At 47.3% G+C, this 20,615-nt stretch overlaps 1 protein-coding gene and 1 long non-coding RNA gene across 2 annotated transcripts in view; one reads left to right on the top strand and one right to left on the bottom strand.

The window, feature by feature from the left end:
* The window catches only part of NT5C1A (5'-nucleotidase, cytosolic IA), a 54,501-nt gene extending 43,152 nt beyond the window's left edge, over positions 1–11,349 (bottom strand). Inside the window, exon 1 of the mRNA XM_056556646.1 lies at positions 10,797–11,349. Coding sequence (XP_056412621.1) covers positions 10,797–10,937 — 141 coding nt within the window. The 5' untranslated portion in view covers positions 10,938–11,349. The remainder of the gene's footprint in view (positions 1–10,796) is intronic.
* LOC130355866 (uncharacterized) overlaps positions 1–14,009 on the top strand; it is a 105,218-nt gene extending 91,209 nt beyond the window's left edge. The window contains exons 3-5 of the long non-coding RNA XR_008888688.1: positions 10,436–10,500; positions 13,784–13,806; positions 13,901–14,009. This is a non-coding gene — a long non-coding RNA (uncharacterized LOC130355866). The remainder of the gene's footprint in view (positions 1–10,435; positions 10,501–13,783; positions 13,807–13,900) is intronic.
* Positions 14,010–20,615: the final 6,606 nt, after the last annotated feature.

Genomic DNA, 20,615 nt, shown 5'->3' with positions numbered 1-20,615 from the left:
CCCTAAAACAATTTACATACAACGGAGGTTAAACTAACAAGTCTATAATTCCCGTGGTCACCTTTTGATCCCTTTTTAAATATTGGCACCACATTTGCCATGTGCCAGTCCTGGGGAACAGTACCTGTTACTATAGAGTCCAGGAATATTAAAAATAGGGGACTGTCGATTAGGGATCGACCGATATTGTTTTTTTTGGGCCGATACCGATAATCGGTGCAGGTTAGGGCCGATAGCCGATAACTTATACCGATATTCCGGTATAAGTTATCGGCTATTTAACCCCCTGCGACACCGCTGCAGATCATTGATTTAAAGCGGGCGCTTTAAATCCATGATCTACAGTGGCTTTTGCGGGGCCATAGACCGCCGCCGCCACCACCCGCTTCTCTCCCCTACCTGCCAGGGTGCTCCGGGCCATCCATCCATCGTTCATGTAGTGTCCGGGGGCGTTCCGGGTGGAGGGTGGTCCGGTCCGGGCTGTCCTTCTCCGGCGGTCATCTTCTCCACTCCGGGCAGGCTCCGGCCTAGTACGCTGCATAGACGTCGCTGCTCAGTGACGCCCGTGCGCAGCGACGCACCTGACGTCACGGCGTAGCGGCGTCTATGCAGCGTACTAGGCTGGAGCCTGCCCGGAGTGGAGAAGAAGACCGTGGGAGAAGAAGGACAGCCCGGACCGGACCACCCTCCACCCGGAACGCCCCCGGACACTACATGAAGGAAGGATGGCCTGGACCACCCCCATTACGGGTAAGTTAAAAAATTTTATTGACTCGGAGGGTGGGGGAGGGGCCCGACCGGTATAGCGGTATGGGAAAAAATCCATACCGGTATACCGCCTAGCATCACGGTGGGGGGTGCGGTGCGGCGGGTCGAGGGGGTGGCAGTCGCGGTGGGGGCGGTGCGGGGGGCGGGGCATTATCGGCTTATCGGCAAGATAATTGCCGATACCGATAATGCCCAAAATCGTGATTATCGGCCAATAATATCGGCAATACCGATAATCGGTCGATCCCTACTGTCGATCACATAACTTAATTCTTTTAGAACACGGGGGTGAATGCCATCTGGACCTGGTGATTTGTCTGTTTTGATTTTTTGTTGGCGGCACTGTACTTCTTCCTGGGTTAGACAGGTGATCTGTATTGGGGAGTTTACCTTATCTCGCTGTATTTCACCTGGCATTTCATTTTCCTCGGTGAACACAGTGGAGAAGAATTTGTTTAATATATTTGCTTTTTCCTGATCCCCGTTTATAATTTTTTCCTCATCATTTTTTAAAGGGCCCACACTTTCATTATTGATCTTTTTGCTATGTATATAGTTAAAGAACATTTTGGGGTTAGTTTTACTCTCTGAGGCAATGAGTCGTTCTGTCTCTATTTTTGCAGCTTTTATCTGTTTTTTACATCATTTACATTTTTCTCTATAGCTTTTTAATGCTTCCTCACTGCCGTCCTGTTTTAGTAGTTTAAATGCTTTATTTTTGTCATTTATTGCCCCCTTGACATTTTTGTTCATCCATATTGGTTTTCTTTTATTTCTGACCCTTTTTTTTCCCATAAGGTATATACATCTTGCAGTGAAAATTTAAGATATTTTTAAAAGTCTCCCATTTAGTGTCCGTATTCTTATTTTTGAGGACATTATCCCATTTTATATTTTTAAGGGCTTCTCTGAGTTGATCGAACTTTGCCTTCCTGAAATTCATTGTTTTTGTGGCCCCTCAAGAGATTCCCTTATTGAAGAACAAGTTATAATGTATTATATTATGTTCACTATTTCCTAGGTATCCTTCTACTTTGCACATTAGTTACTCTATCAGGTCTGCTGGTTAATATTAAGTCTAGTAGGGCGCCCCCTCTGGTCGGGCCCTGCACCATTTGGGACAGATAATTGTCTTTAGCTAGTCAGAAACCTGTTTCCTTTATGAGATTCACCGGTCTCAGTCTCCCAATTTATATCAGGATAGTTAAAGTCCCCCATTATTATTACATCATTTTGATTTGCTGCCTTGTTTATTTGCCTCAGTAATTGATCTTCTGGCTCTTCCATTATGTTTGGTGGTTTATAGCAAACCCCTATCAGAATTTTTTTTATTTTTATCTCCATATAATTCTACCCATAATGACTCCACATTATTGTTTCCCTCCCCTATATCCTCCCGTAGTGCGGCCTTCAGACTCGATTTCACATACAGACAAACTCCTCCCCCTTTCCATTTTGTCAGACCCTTCCTGAATAGACTATAACCCTGTATGTTGACCGCCCAGTCACAGCTATCGTCCAACCAAGTCTCTGTTATACCTACTATGTCATAATTCTCCTCAGACATCAACCACTCCAGTTCGTCGGTTTTGTTGGTCAGACTTCTGGCATTAGTCATCATGCAATTCAATGGTGTATGTTTTTTCTTCTTATGAAGCCTATCCCTATTAACTCTTCTAACCCCTCCCACCGCTCCACCCCCAGGTATATTACCCTCCCCATTGAGGTGCAGCCCATCCGTACGTAGAGCCGATAACCGTCAGCGGAGTCGGCCCAGTTCTCCACGAACTCAAACCCCTCCTTCCTACACCAGCTTCTGAGCCTCTTGTTTACCTCCCTAATCTCCCGCTGCCTCTGTGGTGTGGCTTGTGGTACAGGTAATATTTCAGAAAATACTACCTTGGAGGTCCTTGCCTTAAGCTTGCGGCCTAAGTCCCTGAAATCATTTTTAAGGACACTCCACCTACCTCTTACTTTGTCATTGGTGCTAATATGTACCATGACTGCTGGATGCTCTCCAGCACCACCCAGCAACCTGTCAACCCGATCCGCGATGTGCAGAACTCGAGCGCCAGGAAGACAACACACTGTTCGGTGATCCCAGTCTTTGTGACAGATTGCCCTGCCTGTCCCCCTAATAATTTAGTCCCCCACTACAAGTACCTGTCTGGCCTGCCCTGCACTCCTCCTTCCCTCTTTACTGGAGCAGACTCCCCCTGGCGGTCAGAGGCAGTATCTTGCTGCAGTACTGCTAGCTCTAGAATGGTATCCCCCTCATCTGCCAACCGGGCAAACTTGTTGGGGTGTGCCAGTTCAGGACTAGCCTCCCTGACACTTTTCCCTCTACCCCGTTTTCTAACTGTAACCCATCTAGCTGCCTGACTGTCCTGCACCTCCGTCCCACTATCCTCCCCCACCTCTATCCCAGAGAGTACATGCTCAGTGAGCAGGAGACTCCTCTCCATGTTGTCAATGCTTCTCATTGTTGCCAGTCGCTCCTCTAGATCCAGGATCTGGGCTTCTAAATGAACAATTAGCACACATCTCGCACAACAATATGCACCCTCAAACTGCTGTTCAAGGATTGCATACATTGAAGAGGATGTACATCGGACTGCATTTTCCAACATGAAGGCCATCTAATTATGGGTATTTCACAGATTTACAGCAAAAAACAGACTGTAAATATTACAAATGAATTCTCAGTAGACCTTCTGAGTTAAAGTCTCTACAGTGTAAGGAAAGTAACACTCACAGCGATCTCAAACTCCTGCTTTCAAACTCTCAGATTTCTAACTCTCTTGCAGCTCCTCTCTTTCAAAGCAACTCTCAGACAGATGTCTTCCAAAAGTAAAAACATGTCAACTTTATGATGCCAACATAAAGTAGACATATTGTATATGGGAATTAATATATAATTTATTTGGAATATTCATTTTCCTTTATAAGCAGAGAGCTTCAAAGTAAAAAAAAAAAAAAAAGCTAATTTTTCGATTTTTTTCATCAAAAAATATGACAAAAATGACAAAAAATATGAAATGACAAAAATATCGACAAAATTTTACCACTAACATAAAGTAGAATATGTCAAGAAAAAACAATCTCGGAATCAGAATGAAAGGTAAAAGCAAACCAGAGTTATTAATGCTTAAAGTGACAGTGGTTAGATGTGAAAAAAATGGTCGGGTCCTACACTGAAAATTGGCTGGGTCCTTAACCCCTTAAGGACCAGGGGTTTTTCCGTTTTTGCATTTTCGTTTTTTGCTCCTTACCTTTAAAAAATCATAACTCTTTTAATTTTGCACCTAAAAATCCATATGATGGCTTATTTTTTGTGCCACCAATTCTTTTTTGTAATGACATCAGTCATTTTGCACAAAAATCTACAGCTAAATGGGAAAAAAATCATTGTGAGACAAACTTGAAAAAAAACAATGCCATTTTGTAACTTTTGGGGGCTTCCGTTTCTACACAGTAAATTTTTCGGTAAAAATGACACCTTCTCTTTATTCTGTAGGTCCATATGATTAAAATGATATCCTACTTATATAGGTTTGATTTTGTCGTACTTCTGGAAAAAATGATAACTACATGCAGGAAAATGTATACATTTAAAATTGTCAAATTCTGACCCCTATAACTTTTTTATTTTTCCGCGTATGGGGCGGTATGAGGGCTCATTTTTTGCGCTGTGATCTGAAGTTTTTTGTGGTACCATTTTTGTATTGATCGGACTTATTGATCGCTTTTTATTCATTTTTACATGATATACAAAGTGACCAAAAATACACTATTTTGGACGTTGGAATTTTTTTGCGCATACGCCATTGTCCGTGCGGTTTAATTAATGATATATTTTTATAGTTCGGACATTTACGCACGCAGGGATACCACATATGTTTATTTTTTATTTACACAGTTTTTTTTTTAAATGGGAAAAGGGGGGTGATTCAAACTTTTAATGGGGAAGGGGTTAAATGATCTTTATTCACTTTTTTTTTCACTTTTTTTTGCAATGTTATAGCTCCCGTATGGACCTATAACACTGCACACACTGATCTTTTACATTGTTCAATGCTTTCTCATAGGAAAGCAATGATCAGTGATTCTGCCGCTTGACTGCTCATGCCTGGATCTCAGGCACTGAGCAGTCATTCGGCGATCGGACACGAGAAGGCAAGGAAGCAGACCCTCCTTGTGTCCTGCAGCTGTTTGGGATGCCACGATTACGCCACGGCGATCCCGAAAAGCTCCCTGAGCTAACCGGCATGGTTTTGCTTTCACTTTAGACACGGCGTTCAACTTTGAACGCCGCGTCTAAAGGGTTAATAGCGTGCCGCACTGCGATCAGTGCCGCGCGCTATTAGCCACGGGTCCCGGCCGTTGTTAGAGGCCGGGCCCAACCTGCTATGACGGCCCGACCCGCTATGATCGGAGCGGACTCATGACGTAACGTTACGTCATGGGTCCTTAACAGGTTAAGGGGTTAAAGGGGTACTCCGGTGGAAAACATTTTTTTTAATCAATGGGTGCCAGAAAGTTAAACAGATTTGTAAATCACTTCTATTAAAAAATCTTTACCCTTCCAGTACTTTTTAGCAGCTTTATGCTACAGAGGAAATTCTTTTCTTTTTGGATTCCTGTCCGTTTCAGGATCTGTCCAGAGCAGCATAGGTTTGCAATGAGGATTTTCTCCTGCTCTGGACAGTTCCTTTTCCTGGCATCAGGTGTCTACAGAGACAAAAAAGAAATTCAAAAAGAAAATAATTTCCTCTGTAGCATACAGCTTTTAAAACTGGAAGGGTAAAGATTTTTTAATAGAAGTCATTTACAAATCTGTTTAACTTTCTGGCACCAGTTGATTTAAAAAAAAATGTTTTCCATCGGAGTACCCCTTTTAAGGTGAAAATGGGATGAATCCTTAAGGGGTTAAACTCACCTTCTTCTCAGCCTTTGGTATCATGCCATTCAGCCTGTCCCCCTTCTGAACTTTTTTCCCCTTAGCTGCAGACCTCTGCAAATCACTGGCTGCAGAGGTGTCCTACCTACCTCGGCCAGTGATTGGAGAGTGGCACTGTCAGTTCCCCCAGCTGCAGATGCTACTCTCTGCAACTCTGAGAAAAGCAAAGTCAACAGCCACAGACAAAGTGCCCTAATATTAGAACTAAAAGGCAGTGAGGAAGAACAGTTAAGTTTTTATTGTTTAACTTGCCTTCCTGGGCACATTAATGGAAAAAAAATGTTTGACTGGACCACCCCGTTAATTATTTAATAATATCCTGTGCTGCACTATATAAGCAAAACAAAAAAATTTATTTAAAAAAATGACCTGACTGCTTCTTTAATGTATACAAATTGGTTTTATTTTCATCAATTGTTTCTTGCTGTGAGATATCACCGTTTCCATCATTATAATTAAGGCCATGTGGCCAAATAATGTTATTATTGGGCTTAGTTAGATCCTTCTGACAGGTAATTACATAAAGCTTGTTATGGAAGATTTATTTAAAATGTCATTTTTTCGGGTGATCTTACAACAGGGCCAGGCCCGATTCAAGGCTCTGGAAGGCCCTGGGCATAAAATATGGTAGTGGCCCCCAAATGAAATGTCAGGCTTTATGACAATTTAGGAGTAATACATCAGCTCAGTGGATATTTGTTGAGGCTGCGCCCAAGAAAAATGCCAAGACCCTGAAACTGAGCTGTAGCACAGTGGACAAGACCATACAGCAGTTTCACAGGTTCTACTCAGAACAGGCAATGCCATGGTTGACCAAAGAGGTTGAGTGCATGTGGTTAGCATCATATCCAGAGGTTGCCTTTGGGAAATAGACATATGAGTGCTGCCACCCTTGCTGCAGAGTTTGAAGGGGTCAGTACCAGACCAAATGGTGCACACAGCATCAAATTGCTCTGCATGGCCTTCATCCCAGCAGGAAGGCTCTTCTAAAGATAATGTAAAATAAAGCCACAAAACAAGCAGACTAAGGACAAAGATTACTGGAACCATGTCCTGTGGTCTGATGAAACCAAGATATATCTATTTGGTTCAGATAGTGTCAAGTGTGTGTGGCAGGAACCAGGTGAGGAGTACAAGGACAAGTGTGTCTTGCCTACAGAGAAGCATGGTGTTCGGATTGTCGTGATTTGGGGCTGCATGAGTGCTGCTGTACTGGGGAGCTACAGTTCATTGAGGGGAATCATAAATGCCAATATGTACTATGACATACTGAAGCAGAGCATGATCCCCTCTCATCGGAGACTTGGCTGCAGGGCAGTATTCCAACATAATAACAACCTCAAACACACCTCCAAGATGACCACAGTCTTGCTTAAGAAGCTAAGGATGAGTAATGGACTGGTCAAGCATGTCTTCAGACCTAAACCCTATTGAGAATCTGTGGGGAATCCTCAAATGGAAGATAGGGGAGCACAAGGTCTATAACATCCTCCAGCTCCATGATGTTGTCATTAAGGTGTGAAAGGGGACTCTAGTGGCAACCTGTGGATCACTGGGTCAATGGCAAATTTTCCCCTTGGTATGATGCAATTGTCATCAGCCTCCATAACGGTTTTCTGCCTTCCTTTAGATCAACACAGTAGGGACACAATAGGGATATTTGTTAAACTTTATGGGCATTTGTGTTTTTTCAATCTTATAAACTATGGTATTATGTTAGCTGTTATGACTATATGTCAGGAAACAGAATTGGAGAATGTTATTTTAAAGGAAATATTTAATGTCAAACAGATACAATATTCTATTAATATTTTAAATATAAACACTTTTTTTTTTTTTTTATGTTGACGCTGACTTCTATTTATTTATCGTGAAATGTTTCATATTTCAAACAACCAATAGAGCAGACACAATAAACTTCGGATTCCTATTTGCTGTATAGATTGGGGCTGAATTATATGAGTCGTTTCATTATCATTAGAGGGATTTAGTGACAGCTATACTTTACTGCTGGAAGCCTAGGTTAGCTGTATAATAGCACTATACATAAACATATGACTCAGCTTTCTGAGACTGTAGACTTGGAGACTGTATTGACTTGTCTTTTACAAAATAATTCTCATACATTTAAGCTTTCATATATCACCTTTTAGTGCCCCTACATGTTGCATTAGTCAAATGCAGTAACCACTGGTAGCCTTGAACTTAAAGTGAATGTATCCCCTAGATTTTTTTCTGATTAGAGCCAGATACCAAAACAAGTTCCATTTTTTTATCTGTTTCTCTTTTCCAATTGTTTATTTTCTTATATCATTTTTGTACATGTGAGTAGCCATCTTGCCTAAACTTGATTAACAGCATTTAGAGATATGCTTTACAGCAGGGGTCTCAAACTCGTGGCCCCTGGGCAATTAATTTCCCTGTCAGAAGTTAGAGTATCCCTATGTCCCGAAAGGTTACTCCTCCTCTGGCCCGCAGCCACTTTAAAAAAGCAGGGACTGCCAGGAGGTAACGCACACATGGACATCATTAACATCCCTGCCGTGCACCCATGGGAGCAGCGCGGAGTAGCAAGCATGAGGATGCACACGCTGACCAGCATGGTAAGTTAACAGCCGCTTGTCAGCTTCGGTGCTCCGACCTCCGGTCCCAGGACCTACTTCTATAGCACATAGGCCATGGCAGTAGGGTAGATCCTAACCCTGACCAGAGGAGCGGTGGTCAGAGCATCAAAGTCTGTAGGGGCTGCTGCCTACCTAATGTGGGGGGGACTATGTTGCCTACCTAATGTGGGGAAACTATGCTGCCTACCTAATGTGGGGGAACTATGCTGTCTACCTAATGTGGGGGAACTATGCTGCCTACCTAATGTGGGGGAACTGCTTCCTATCTAAAGTGGGGGAACTGCTGCTTACCTAATGAGGGGGACTTATTCTGCCTACCTAATCTGGGGGATTTATGCTGCCTACCTAATGCTGCCTACCTAATGTGGGGGGAACTGTTGCCTACCTAATGTGGGGGACTTCTGCTCCCTACCTAATGTGGGGGAACTGCTGCCTAGCTAATGTCAGGACTTACGCTGCCTACCTAGTAAGGGGGAACTGCTTGTTACTTTTTGTGGAATACTTGATGCAGCCTAGCCTGACTCAACCTCTACCTCCAGTGGCCCCCAGATAATTTGAGTTTGGGACCCCTGCTTTACAGCAAACCCCAGAGGACTTGCTTTGAGAGAGGGGGCCCAGCTCCGAATGATCCCAATCCTTTTGTCACTAGCTTTGGAGTACTGCTTTTTAGAACTGCATTGTCAAAATAAAGGCATGGGGAAAGAGAACATAGACATAAGACCATTCTGTCTTGTGGGGCAAAATTTTAAACTTTACTATGGAGCTATCTTTCTTTTATGTACACTGTTGGTCTATACAGTGCACCATTAGCACTTTAATATCCATATGTATGTGCAGTGCTTTGATCTTAGTTTCTGTGACATGGAAAATACGTGCGAGCAGTCACCAAAGGCCACTTACATGTATCTTCAAAGACCTGCACTGACTGACAGACGTCATTTTGAACAATAATGATGGTTGGAGATGCACAAAATAGAATTGCAGGCTATATATGGCCCCCTGGTATAAAGCTGTGCATCCCCCCTAGACAGATTTTACATGAAGGAAATCTACTGTATGCCTTGGCAACCCAAAGGAAGTTCTTAAAAATAAATAGTTATGGCAATTTAAAAATAACCACATTATTTATCTGCATTCTAAATCTAATTCATAAATATTTTGTTATAATGTTATACTATACAAAAATACATCTATACACTTATGTTCTATTAGGGTACATTCACAAGTACAGGATCTGCTGCGTATTTTTTTGCATCTTTTCTGCAGCTGATTTTGCTACCCATTGAAGTTATTAGGTAGCAAAAGCAGCTGCACAAAATATGAAGCAGATTAGGTATTTGTAAACATAAAATAGAATGCAAATTTCTTGTGGTAGTGTCAGCATAATATGATGATATTATGTTGACAATTTGGACTTTATTATTAAAATTGATTTACTGATATCTGAGTCTTAAAAGTAAGGCCAAATTGACACAAGCATCACACTCCAACATTTCCTCACCCACACTACAAATCCCAGTCTGACCACGGGTCTAATGACCTAAATTAAAATGATCATACTGTAGATATTTACACATTTCTGTGACAATATCTGTTTACTATGTCAACCGATATGATGCAGCTAAGTGACAGGGTGGGTTGGCCCTTTACGGTTCAAGTAGATGGTAAGATTTTGAAGGTTTTGCCATCTTGAAAGCAACCTGTCATCATTTCTTCACAATTACATTTCATATATTGTTCTTATTTTTATTGTATTTGTCTATATTTGTTGACCAAGCTCCTAATAATTGCATCATCATCTATATCCCATCATTTCCATATACAAGTCTAAATATATTCTTAAGGATCATCTATTCTTATGATAGCTGATGGCTCCTGCTTATTGGCTACATGTTTAGTCAAGATATTGCAGTAATAGGTAATGGATGAGCGGTGCTGATAGGAAACATCGATCAACAGATAGTATAGTACTTAGCATCAAATGCAGCAGTATAGACGTGTTTCTATGCACATCCACTTATTTACACAGGCTGCAGATCTATGTATATATAGCGCCATGACCTTTTTTTTTCTTTTGGAATAGGGTCATAGGTCAGTGACCTTGGATGGATTCCCTGTCCACATCCGCTGCTGATCCCACAGCTGAAGGTCAGTCAAACAGCTTTATTCACAAACAATCACCTTCATGAGAACTAGAGACATCAGCTTCTGTCACTGTCCGTTGTCACACTGCATTGACAACCCTTACACCAGCAAATCTCTCCTAGTAGAATTTAACCCCATCCCTACTGACTAACGCAGACATAAATAGAATACGACACGTACTGTACTAAGGTGGTCGAGCCAAACAAGTTTCTCAATTGTCACAAGGGTACATTGCATTCTGTACTCCTGAGCTGTGGAAGAAATAGTATGAAAGTGTCTTTACATAGTATAGCACATACCGATTTTGGTTTCTTGGTTGGGGTTAGGTTTTCGTAAAATGCTTTGGCTTCTTCCCATTTCTGCTTCTCTCCAGGGCTTTGAGCAGGGTCATGGCTGCTCTCGGGTCCTGCCTCAGCTGCGTCCCCCAGACCAGGCAACATATTTTCAGTGCAGATTGCTGGGTCGCTAGGCTTGGGTACTGCTGATGCCTGTGTGTGATGGGGAGAAGATGAGCAGAACAGCACTAGTCCCTACGCCCTCCTTTCTAATTCTCTCCCTCTGATGACTCTATTCTCCCTCTCATGTCAGGAGGCGTACTGCTGGCCAGCTTGTCTGTGAAATGACTCTTTATTTTCCTCCTGTTATCTGCTCATTCTCTTAGCTTGTCTCTAAATGTCCCCAATCTCCCTTTGCCTCTCCCCTCACCAGTGACAGGTCTTTATAAGGCATCCCATAAGCCCTCTGTGTTCCCAGCTAGTGATTCCATGAAATGGAGAAGGGAGGGATAAATATATACTAAGTGTAACTCCCAGATCAGCTGAACGTTTCCTCCTCTCCTCAGGCTTCAGCAGTACATCCTCTCTTATAGGCTGGTCTATCTGCCTGAGAAACAGAACCGAAAGGAAAGCACGAGTCTCCTGAGAGATGAAGGAACCACCCATAGCCTAGCAACAACTGCTTGCCCTTGATTGTTTACGAATGTGTCATACCGCTTATGCAGTTCACGTAGCTTATTCACCTACTACACTGCTGAAAAAGAATAAAGGGACCACTTAAACAACGCAATGTAACTCCAAGTCAATCACACTTCTGGGAAATCACACTGTCCACTCAGGAAGCAACACTGATTGACAATCAATTTCACATGCTGTTGTGCAAATGGAGCAGACAACAGGTAGAAATTATAGGCAATTAGCAAGACACCCCCAATAAAGGAGTGGTTCTGCAGGTGGTGACCAGACCACTTCTCAGTTCCTATGCTTCCTGGCTGATGTTTTGGTCACTTTTGAATGCTGGCGGTGCTTTCACTCTAGTGATAGCATGAGAAGGAGTCTACAACCCACACAAGTGGCTCAGGTAGTGCAGCTCATCCAGGATGGCACATTAATGAGAGCTGTGGCAAGAAGGTTTGCTGTGTCTGTCAGCATAGTGTCCAGAGCATGGAGGCGCTACCAGGAGACAGGCCAGTACATCAGGTGGCGTGTAGGAGGCCGTAGGAGGGCAACAACCAAGCAGCAGGACCGCTACCTCCACCTTTGTGCAAGAAGGAGCAGGAGAAGCACTACCAGAGCCCTGAAAAATGACCTCCAGCAGGCCACAAATGTGCATGTGTCCACTCAAACGGTCAGACACAGTGCAGGACATTTTACATTTGCCAGAGAACACCAAGATTGGCAAAATTGCCACTGGTGCCCTGTGTTCTTCACAGATGAAAGCAGGTTCACACTGAGCACATGTGACAGACGTGACAGAGTCTGGAGTCGCCGTGGAGAATGTTCTGCTGCCTGCAACATCCGCCAGCACGACCGGTTTGGCAGTGGGTCAGTAATGGTGTGGGGTGGCATTTCATGTGCTTGCCAGTGGTAGCCTGACTGCCATTAGGTACTGAGATGAGATGCTCAGACCCCTTGTGAGACCATATGCTGTGTGGTTGGCCCTGGGTTCCTCCTAATGCAAGACAATGCTAGACCTCACGTTGCTGGAGTGTGTCAGCAGTTCCTGCAAGAGGAAGGCATTGATACTATGGACTGGCCCGCCTGTTCCCCAGACCTGAATCCGATTGAGCACACCTGGGACATCATGTATCGCTCCATCCACCAACGCCACGTTGCACCACAGACTGTCCAGGAGTTGGTGGATGCTTTAGTCCAGGTCTGGGAGGACATCCCTCAGGAGACCATCCACTACCTCATCAGGAGAATGCCCAGGCATTGTAGGGAGGTCATACGGGCACGTGGAGGCCACACACACTATTGAGCCTCATTTTGACTTGTTTTAAGGACATAACATCAAAGTTGTGTGGTATGCCATGGGGTGTGATGTCAAGTGTAAGGGGCAGATGTTATGGCCCCAGGGGTAGATGGTATTAACCCCTTCTTGTCGTGATGCCAGGGCATGGTTTGGCCTTATAACCACCTGAAAGTAGTACCGCTAATCCTAGGTTAGGCAGGCGCAATAAAGAGTCCAAGGCCAGGTTAAGGGTAATTGTAGCTTTACTGAGGTAAGACAGATGGTATAGTCTATGCGGTTCAGCCAATATCCCAGAGAGGTGGCCAGTGACACAGGGAGACCTCACAGGCTTGCTTAGACTTGCAGTGACTTGACAGTCTACAATGCAGGCAACGGTGACTATAGATGACTTGACTTGAGATGGTGACAGACAATCGAGATGACTTGACTTATTCAGGACCGACTGATGGGTGCAGTAATTTAGAATTGAGGCCTCAAATGGCTGGACACAGGCACTGGAACACTTGACTGCACTGGACCTCAGCAGGAACTCAAGAGCATGGAAAAGAGAGCGATTACAGCCCCTCCCAATATTATATAGGGGGGCTGTGCAAGGAGCCCATAGGTCACTTGGGAGGTCACCTGGTCACTGGGGTTCTCTGGGTAACAATACAATCATGTGGTACAGATTTAAAGGTATGTTGCACTTATAATACATAAGTATACATAACCTGTAAATACTATAGTACCGCGCGCTGACACCGGCAAAGCGTCTGGCGTCATATCCTGTCGGCTGGTGCATACGTCAGCCGGCCGGCTGACGTATGCACCAGCCGACAGGATATGACGCCAGACGCCGGCTTTGCCGGTGTCAGCGCGCGGTAGCTGTACTATGCACTAACAGCTCCCCGCCACTGCGGGTGTCGCGCTGTACCGGATAAGCCGCGAACAATAGGGATAATCGTAAGTAGCCGCTTGCGGCCCCATGTTTGCTTTTCAGGTCTGATATGCCAAAGGGCAATAGAGTGACATTTATATTGTATACTGTTCTCTCTAGGTGCCGGGATCTGGTTCTAGGCCGTGAGTAGCTATCATGCATTGCATGTGTACACATGAATCATGCAATATGGATATATGTCTGAGACTGTATTTTCCTTTTCCCCTTTTTTTACAGGAGACCGGACATACAGTGTTACCCTGTGGTGCTAACTAGCACCAGTAAAGTGCTTAATGATTATAATTCATGGCGGGGTCATCTATGGCATAATAAATATTGATTTGACCTGAGCTAAATCTCAATTATAATATTCGTAGCCAAGATTGCGTAAGCCTCCCCTGATGATGCCTTTAACTTAGGTTGAAACGCGTTGGAAGCAATCCACATCCTATGCGGCGTAATTTATACGTTTAGCATAGGAGGGCTATATCACTTTAATTCTCTTTTATCTTCACTAGCACAATTACTTTTGGTGATTTTATTGATATCATTAAAGGTTATATTTTATACACGCAGTTCCCCACCATATTGGTTATGATAATATGTTTTGCTATATTTGATGCTGGGACTAATTTGATCTCCTTGTAGGATCTGTGTCACGATTCGGCTTCCAGGTAGTGGATCCTCTGTGTCAGCGAGGGATTGGCGTGGACCGTGCTAGTGGACCGGTTCTAAGAGGCTACTGGTGTTCACCAGAGCCCGCCGCAAAGCGGGATGGTCTTGCTGCGGCAGTAGCAACCAGGTCGTATCCACTAGCAACGGCTCAACCTCGCTGACTGCTGAGAAGGCGTGGGACAGAAGGACTAGGCAGAGGCAAGGTCAGACGTAGCAGAAGGTCGGGGCAGGCGGCAAGGTTCTTAGTCAAGATGGATAGCAGAAGTTCAGGTAACACAGGCTTTGGACACACTAAACGCTTTCACTGGCACAAGGCAACAAGATCCGGCAAGGGAGGGCAGGGGCAGTGAGCAGATATAGTCTGGGAGCAGGTGGAAGCCAATTAAGCTAATTGGGCCAGGCACCAATCATTGGTGCACTGGCCCTTTAAGTCTCAGAGAACTGGCGCGCTCGCCCTAGAGAGCGGAGCCACGCGCGCCAGCACATGACAGCAGGGGACCGGGACGGGTAAGTGACCTGGGATGCGATTCGCGAGCGGGCGCGTCCCGCTGTGCGAATCGCATCCCCGACGGCCATGACAGTGCAGCGCTCCCGGTCAGCGGGACTGACCGGGGCGCTGCGGGGAGAGAGACGCCGTGAGCGCTCCGGGGAGGAGCGGGGACCCGGAGCGCTAGGCGTAACAGTACCCCCCCCTTAGGTCTCCCCTTTTCTTTGTCAGGTAACTGCCTCCCCTGGGATGAGGACACCGGGAAAGAATGGAGGGTTTCCTCAACGGCAGGCAGTATAGCAGGAGTGGGAATGGGGAGGGAGGGCAGAGGGCGAAGCCTGGCACGGGGCAGTGTGTCACCAGGACGGGGGCCATGAGGAGGCACTGAGGCTTGTCTGACGGGACTGGGAGGGGGGAGAGGCACTTCCTATGGCAGGCAGAGTCCCAGTTCTTGATCTCCCCGGTGGTCCAGTCAAGGGTGGGAGAATGAAGCCGGAGCCATGGCAGACCGAGGAGGACCTCAGAGGTACAGTTGGGGAGGACGAAGAGCTCAATCACTTCGCGATGGGGTCCATTACACATCAGGAGGGGTTCTGTGCGGTAACGCACGGTGCAATCCAATCTGACTCCGTTGACCGTGGAAATGTAGAGCGGCTTGACGAGACGGGTCACCGGGATGCAGAATTTATTCACCAGAGAATCCAGAATAAAATTCCCAGAGGCACCAGAGTCCAAGCAGGCCACGGCTGAGAGGGAGGAGTTGGCTGAAGGAGAAATCCGCACGGGCACCGTGAGACGTGGAGAAGCAGACTTAGAACCAAGAGACGCCACACCCACGTGAGCTGGGTGCGTGCGTGCGTTTCCCAGACGTGGAGGACGAATAGGGCAATCCACCAAGAAATGCTCGGTACTGGCACAGTACAGACAAAGATTTTCTTCCCTACGGCGATTCCTCTCTTCCTGGGTCAGGCGAGACCGATCCACTTGCATGGCCTCCTCGGCGGGAGGCCCAGGCGTAGATTGCAACGGAGACTGTGGGAGAGGTGCCCAGAGATCTAAGTCTTTTTCCTGGCGGAGCTCTTGATGTCTCTCAGAAAAACGCATGTCAATGCGGGGTGCCAAATGGATGAGTTCTTGCAGGTTGGCAGGAATCTCTCGTGCGGCCAGCACATCCTTGATGCGACTGGATAGGCCTTTTTTAAAGGTCGCGCAGAGAGCCTCGTTATTCCATGATAATTCGGAAGCAAGAGTACGAAATTGGATGGCGTACTCGCCCACTGAAGAATTACCCTGGACCAGGTTCAGCAGGGCAGTCTCGGCAGAAGAAGCTCGGGCTGGCTCCTCGAAGACACTACGGACCTCAGCGAAGAAGGACTGGACTGTGGCTGTGGCAGGATCATTGCGGTCCCAGAGCGGTGTGGCCCAAGACAAGGCCTTTCCTGAAAGAAGGCTCACTACGAACGCCACCTTAGACCGTTCTGTAGGAAACAAGTCCGACAACATCTCCATATGCAGGGAACACTGAGACAGAAATCCACGGCAGAGTCTAGAGTCCCCATCAAATTTGTCCGGCAGGGACAAGCGGAGGCTAGGAGCGGCCACTCGCTGCGGAGGAGGTGCAGGAGCTGGCGGAGGAGATGGTTGCTGCTGTAGCAGAGGCAGAAGTTGCTGTAACATGGCGGTCAACTGCGACAGCTGCTGTCCTTGTTGGGCAATCTGCTGCGATTGCTGAGCGACCACCGTGGGAAGGTCAGCGAGACTTGGCAGCGGCACCTCAGCGGGATCCATGGCCGGATCTACTGTCACGATTCGGCTTCCAGGTAGTGGATCCTCTGTGTCAGCGAGGGATTGGCGTGGACCGTGCTAGTGGACCGGTTCTAAGAGGCTACTGGTGTTCACCAGAGCCCGCCGCAAAGCGGGATGGTCTTGCTGCGGCAGTAGCAACCAGGTCGTATCCACTAGCAACGGCTCAACCTCGCTGACTGCTGAGAAGGCGTGGGACAGAAGGACTAGGCAGAGGCAAGGTCAGACGTAGCAGAAGGTCGGGGCAGGCGGCAAGGTTCGTAGTCAAGATGGATAGCAGAAGTTCAGGTAACACAGGCTTTGGACACACTAAACGCTTTCACTGGCACAAGGCAACAAGATCCGGCAAGGGAGGGCAGGGGCAGTGAGCAGATATAGTCTGGGAGCAGGTGGAAGCCAATTAAGCTAATTGGGCCAGGCACCAATCATTGGTGCACTGGCCCTTTAAGTCTCAGAGAACTGGCGCGCGCGCGCCCTAGAGAGCGGAGCCGCGCGCGCCAGCACATGACAGCAGGGGACCGGGACGGGTAAGTGACCTGGGATGCGATTCGCGAGCGGGCGCGTCCCGCTGTGCGAATCGCATCCCCGACGGCCATGACAGTGCAGCGCTCCCGGTCAGCGGGACTGACCGGGGCGCTGCGGGGAGAGAGACGCCGTGAGCGCTCCGGGGAGGAGCGGGGACCCGGAGCGCTAGGCGTAACAATCTGTACCTCCATAACATACAATTATAGCACAAACCTTGTTACCTTAATAAGGACTATGGGGAGATTTAATATTGCGTTGACCCCTTTTTCTTGTGTATTTTTGCGCAGTGACTCTCATTGAGTCTTTTTTGTGCGTCTTTTTTGATAGAGCAAAAAGCAAGCACTCAAATTTTTGTGTATTGTGGAATGCATTCTACAGTGGATACTAATTTATCATGTGCCTTCTATTGTGTAGACGCATTTTTTGGCGCAAATACGTTTTTTTTAACACAAAAATACACCACCAAAAAGGACACATAGGAAAGTGTTCTACCAAGACAGCCGGGAGATGCAGGAGCTGTCCCTCAACACTGCTAAACTACAACTAATTCCATCATGGGACAGAGTCTGTCCCATGATGGGAGTAGTTGTAGTACCGCAGCGCTGAGAGACAGCACTTGCACATCCCCCCCTGGCTGCGGGACTATTTTGGGACAGTTAAGACTACTACTCCCATCATGGACAGACTCTGCCCATGATGGGAGTTATCGTCCAGGGGCTGAGGGGCAGATCACACCGTGTCATTCTCCAGAGACCCGCTGCGATCCGCATTTATTAACTGTAAAAGCCTGCAACACATGCGGCTACACTGCACTCCCCACCGGCTCCTGTATACAGCTATCACATTTCATAATCCCCGCCCGGGAGACAGGAACTCTGATTGATGATTGTTACGCCGAGCGCTCCGGGTCCCCGCTCCTCCCCGGAGCGCTCGCTACACTTCCCTCACTGCAGCGCCCCGGTCGGTTCCACGGACCCGGGGCGCTGCGTTACCACCTCCGGCCGGGATGCGATTCGCGATGCGGGTAGCGCCCGCTCGCGATGCGCACCCCGGCTCCCGTACCTTACTCGCTCCCCGTCAGTTCTGTCCCGGCGCGCGCGGCCCCGCTCCCTAGGGCGCGCGCGCGCCGGGTCTTTGCGATTTAAAGGGCCACTGCACCGCTGATTGGTGCAGTGGTTCCAATTAGTGTTTACACCTGTGCACTTCCCTATATCACCTCACTTCCCCTTCACTCCCTCGCCGGATCTTGTTGCCCTAGTGCCAGTGAAAGCGTTCCTTGTGTGTTCCTTGCCTGTGATTCCAGACCTTCTGCCGTTGCCCCTGACTACGATCCTTGCTGCCTGCCCCGACCTTCTGCTACGTCCGACCTTGCTTCTGTCTACTCCCTTGTACCGCGCCTATCTTCAGCAGCCAGAGAGGTTGAGCCGTTGCTAGGGGATACGACCTGGTCACTACCGCCGCAGCAAGACCATCCCGCTTTGCGGCGGGCTCTGGTGAAAACCAGTAGTGACTTAGAACCGGTCCTCTAGCACGGTCCACGCCAATCCCTCTCTGGCACAGAGGATCCACTACCTGCCAGCCGGCATCGTGACAGTAGATCCGGCCATGGATCCCGCTGAAGTTCCTCTGCCAGTTGTCGCTGACCTCACCACGGTGGTCGCCCAGCAGTCACAACAGATTGCGCAACAAGGCCAACAGCTGTCTCAACTGACTGTTATGCTACAACAGTTACTACCACAGCTCCAGCAATCATCTCCTCCGCCAGCTCCTGTACCTCCTCCGCAGCGAGTGGCCGCTTCTGGAATACGACTATCCTTGCCGGATAAATTTGATGGGGACTCTAAGTTTTGCCGTGGCTTTCTTTCCCAATGTTCATTACACTTGGAGATGATGTCGGACCAGTTCCCCACTGAAAGGTCTAAGGTGGCTTTCGTAGTCAGCCTGCTGTCTGGAAAAGCCCTGGCTTGGGCCACACCGCTCTGGGACCGCAATGACCCCGTCACTGCCTCTGTACACTCCTTCTTCTCGGAAATTCGAAGTGTCTTTGAGGAACCTGCCCGAGCCTCTTCTGCTGAGACTGCCCTGTTGAACCTGGTCCAGGGTAATTCTTCCGTTGGCGAGTATGCCGTACAGTTCCGTACCCTTGCTTCAGAATTATCCTGGAATAATGAGGCACTCTGCGCGACCTTTAAAAAAGGCCTATCCAGCAACATTAAAGATGTTCTGGCCGCACGAGAAATCCCTGCTAACCTACATGAACTCATCCATCTTGCCACTCGCATTGACATGCGTTTTTCCGAACGGCGTCAGGAGCTCCGCCAGGATATGGACTCTGTTCGCACGAGGCGTTTCTTCTCCCCGGCTCCTCTCTCCTCTGGTCCCCTGCAATCTGTTCCTGTGCCTCCCGCCGTGGAGGCTATGCAGGTCGACCGGTCTCGCCTGACACCCCAAGAGAGGACACGACGCCGCATGGAGAATCTCTGCCTGTACTGTGCTAGTACCGAACACTTCCTGAAGGATTGTCCTATCCGTCCTCCCCGCCTGGAAAGACGTCCGCTGACTCCGCACAAAGGTGAGACAGTCCTTGATGTCTACTCTGCTTCTCCACGTCTTACTGTGCCTGTGCGGATGTCTGCCTCTGCCTTCTCCTTCTCTGCTGTGGCCTTCTTGGACTCTGGATCTGCAGGAAATTTCATCTTAGCCTCTCTCGTCAACAGGTTCAACATCCCGGTGACCAGTCTCGCCAGACCCCTCTACATCAATTGTGTAAACAATGAAAGATTGGACTGTACTATACGTTTCCGCACGGAGCCCCTTCTAATGTGCATCGGATCTCATCACGAGAGGATTGAACTGTTGGTCCTCCCCAATTGCACTTCTGAAATCCTTCTTGGACTTCCCTGGCTTCAACTCCATTCCCCAATCCTGGATTGGTCCACTGGGGAGATCAAGAGTTGGGGGCCCTCTTGTTCCAAGGACTGCTTAAAACCGGTTCCCAGTAAACCTTGCCGTGTCCCTGTGCTTCCTCATGTAACCGGTCTCCCTAAGGCCTATATGGACTTTGCGGACGTTTTTTGCAAAAAACAAGCTGAGACTCTACCTCCTCACAGGCCTTATGATTGTCCCATTGACCTCCTCCCGGGCACTACTCCACCCCGGGGCAGAATCTATCCTCTGTCCGTCCCAGAGACTCTTGCCATGTCTGAATACGTCCAAGAAAATTTAAAAAAGGGCTTTATCCGTAAATCCTCCTCTCCTGCCGGAGCCGGATTTTTCTTTGTGTCCAAAAAAGATGGCTCTCTACGTCCTTGCATTGACTACCGCGGTCTTAATAAAATCACGGTTAAGAACCGCTACCCCCTACCCCTCATCTCTGAACTCTTTGATCGTCTCCAAGGTGCCCATATTTTTACCAAACTGGACTTAAGAGGTGCTTATAATCTCATCCGCATCAGAGAGGGG

This window comes from Hyla sarda, chromosome 2 (genome assembly GCF_029499605.1).
Source record: "Hyla sarda isolate aHylSar1 chromosome 2, aHylSar1.hap1, whole genome shotgun sequence".
Lineage (NCBI taxonomy): Eukaryota > Metazoa > Chordata > Amphibia > Anura > Hylidae > Hyla > Hyla sarda.
This window is presented reverse-complemented; position numbering and strand designations above follow the sequence as displayed.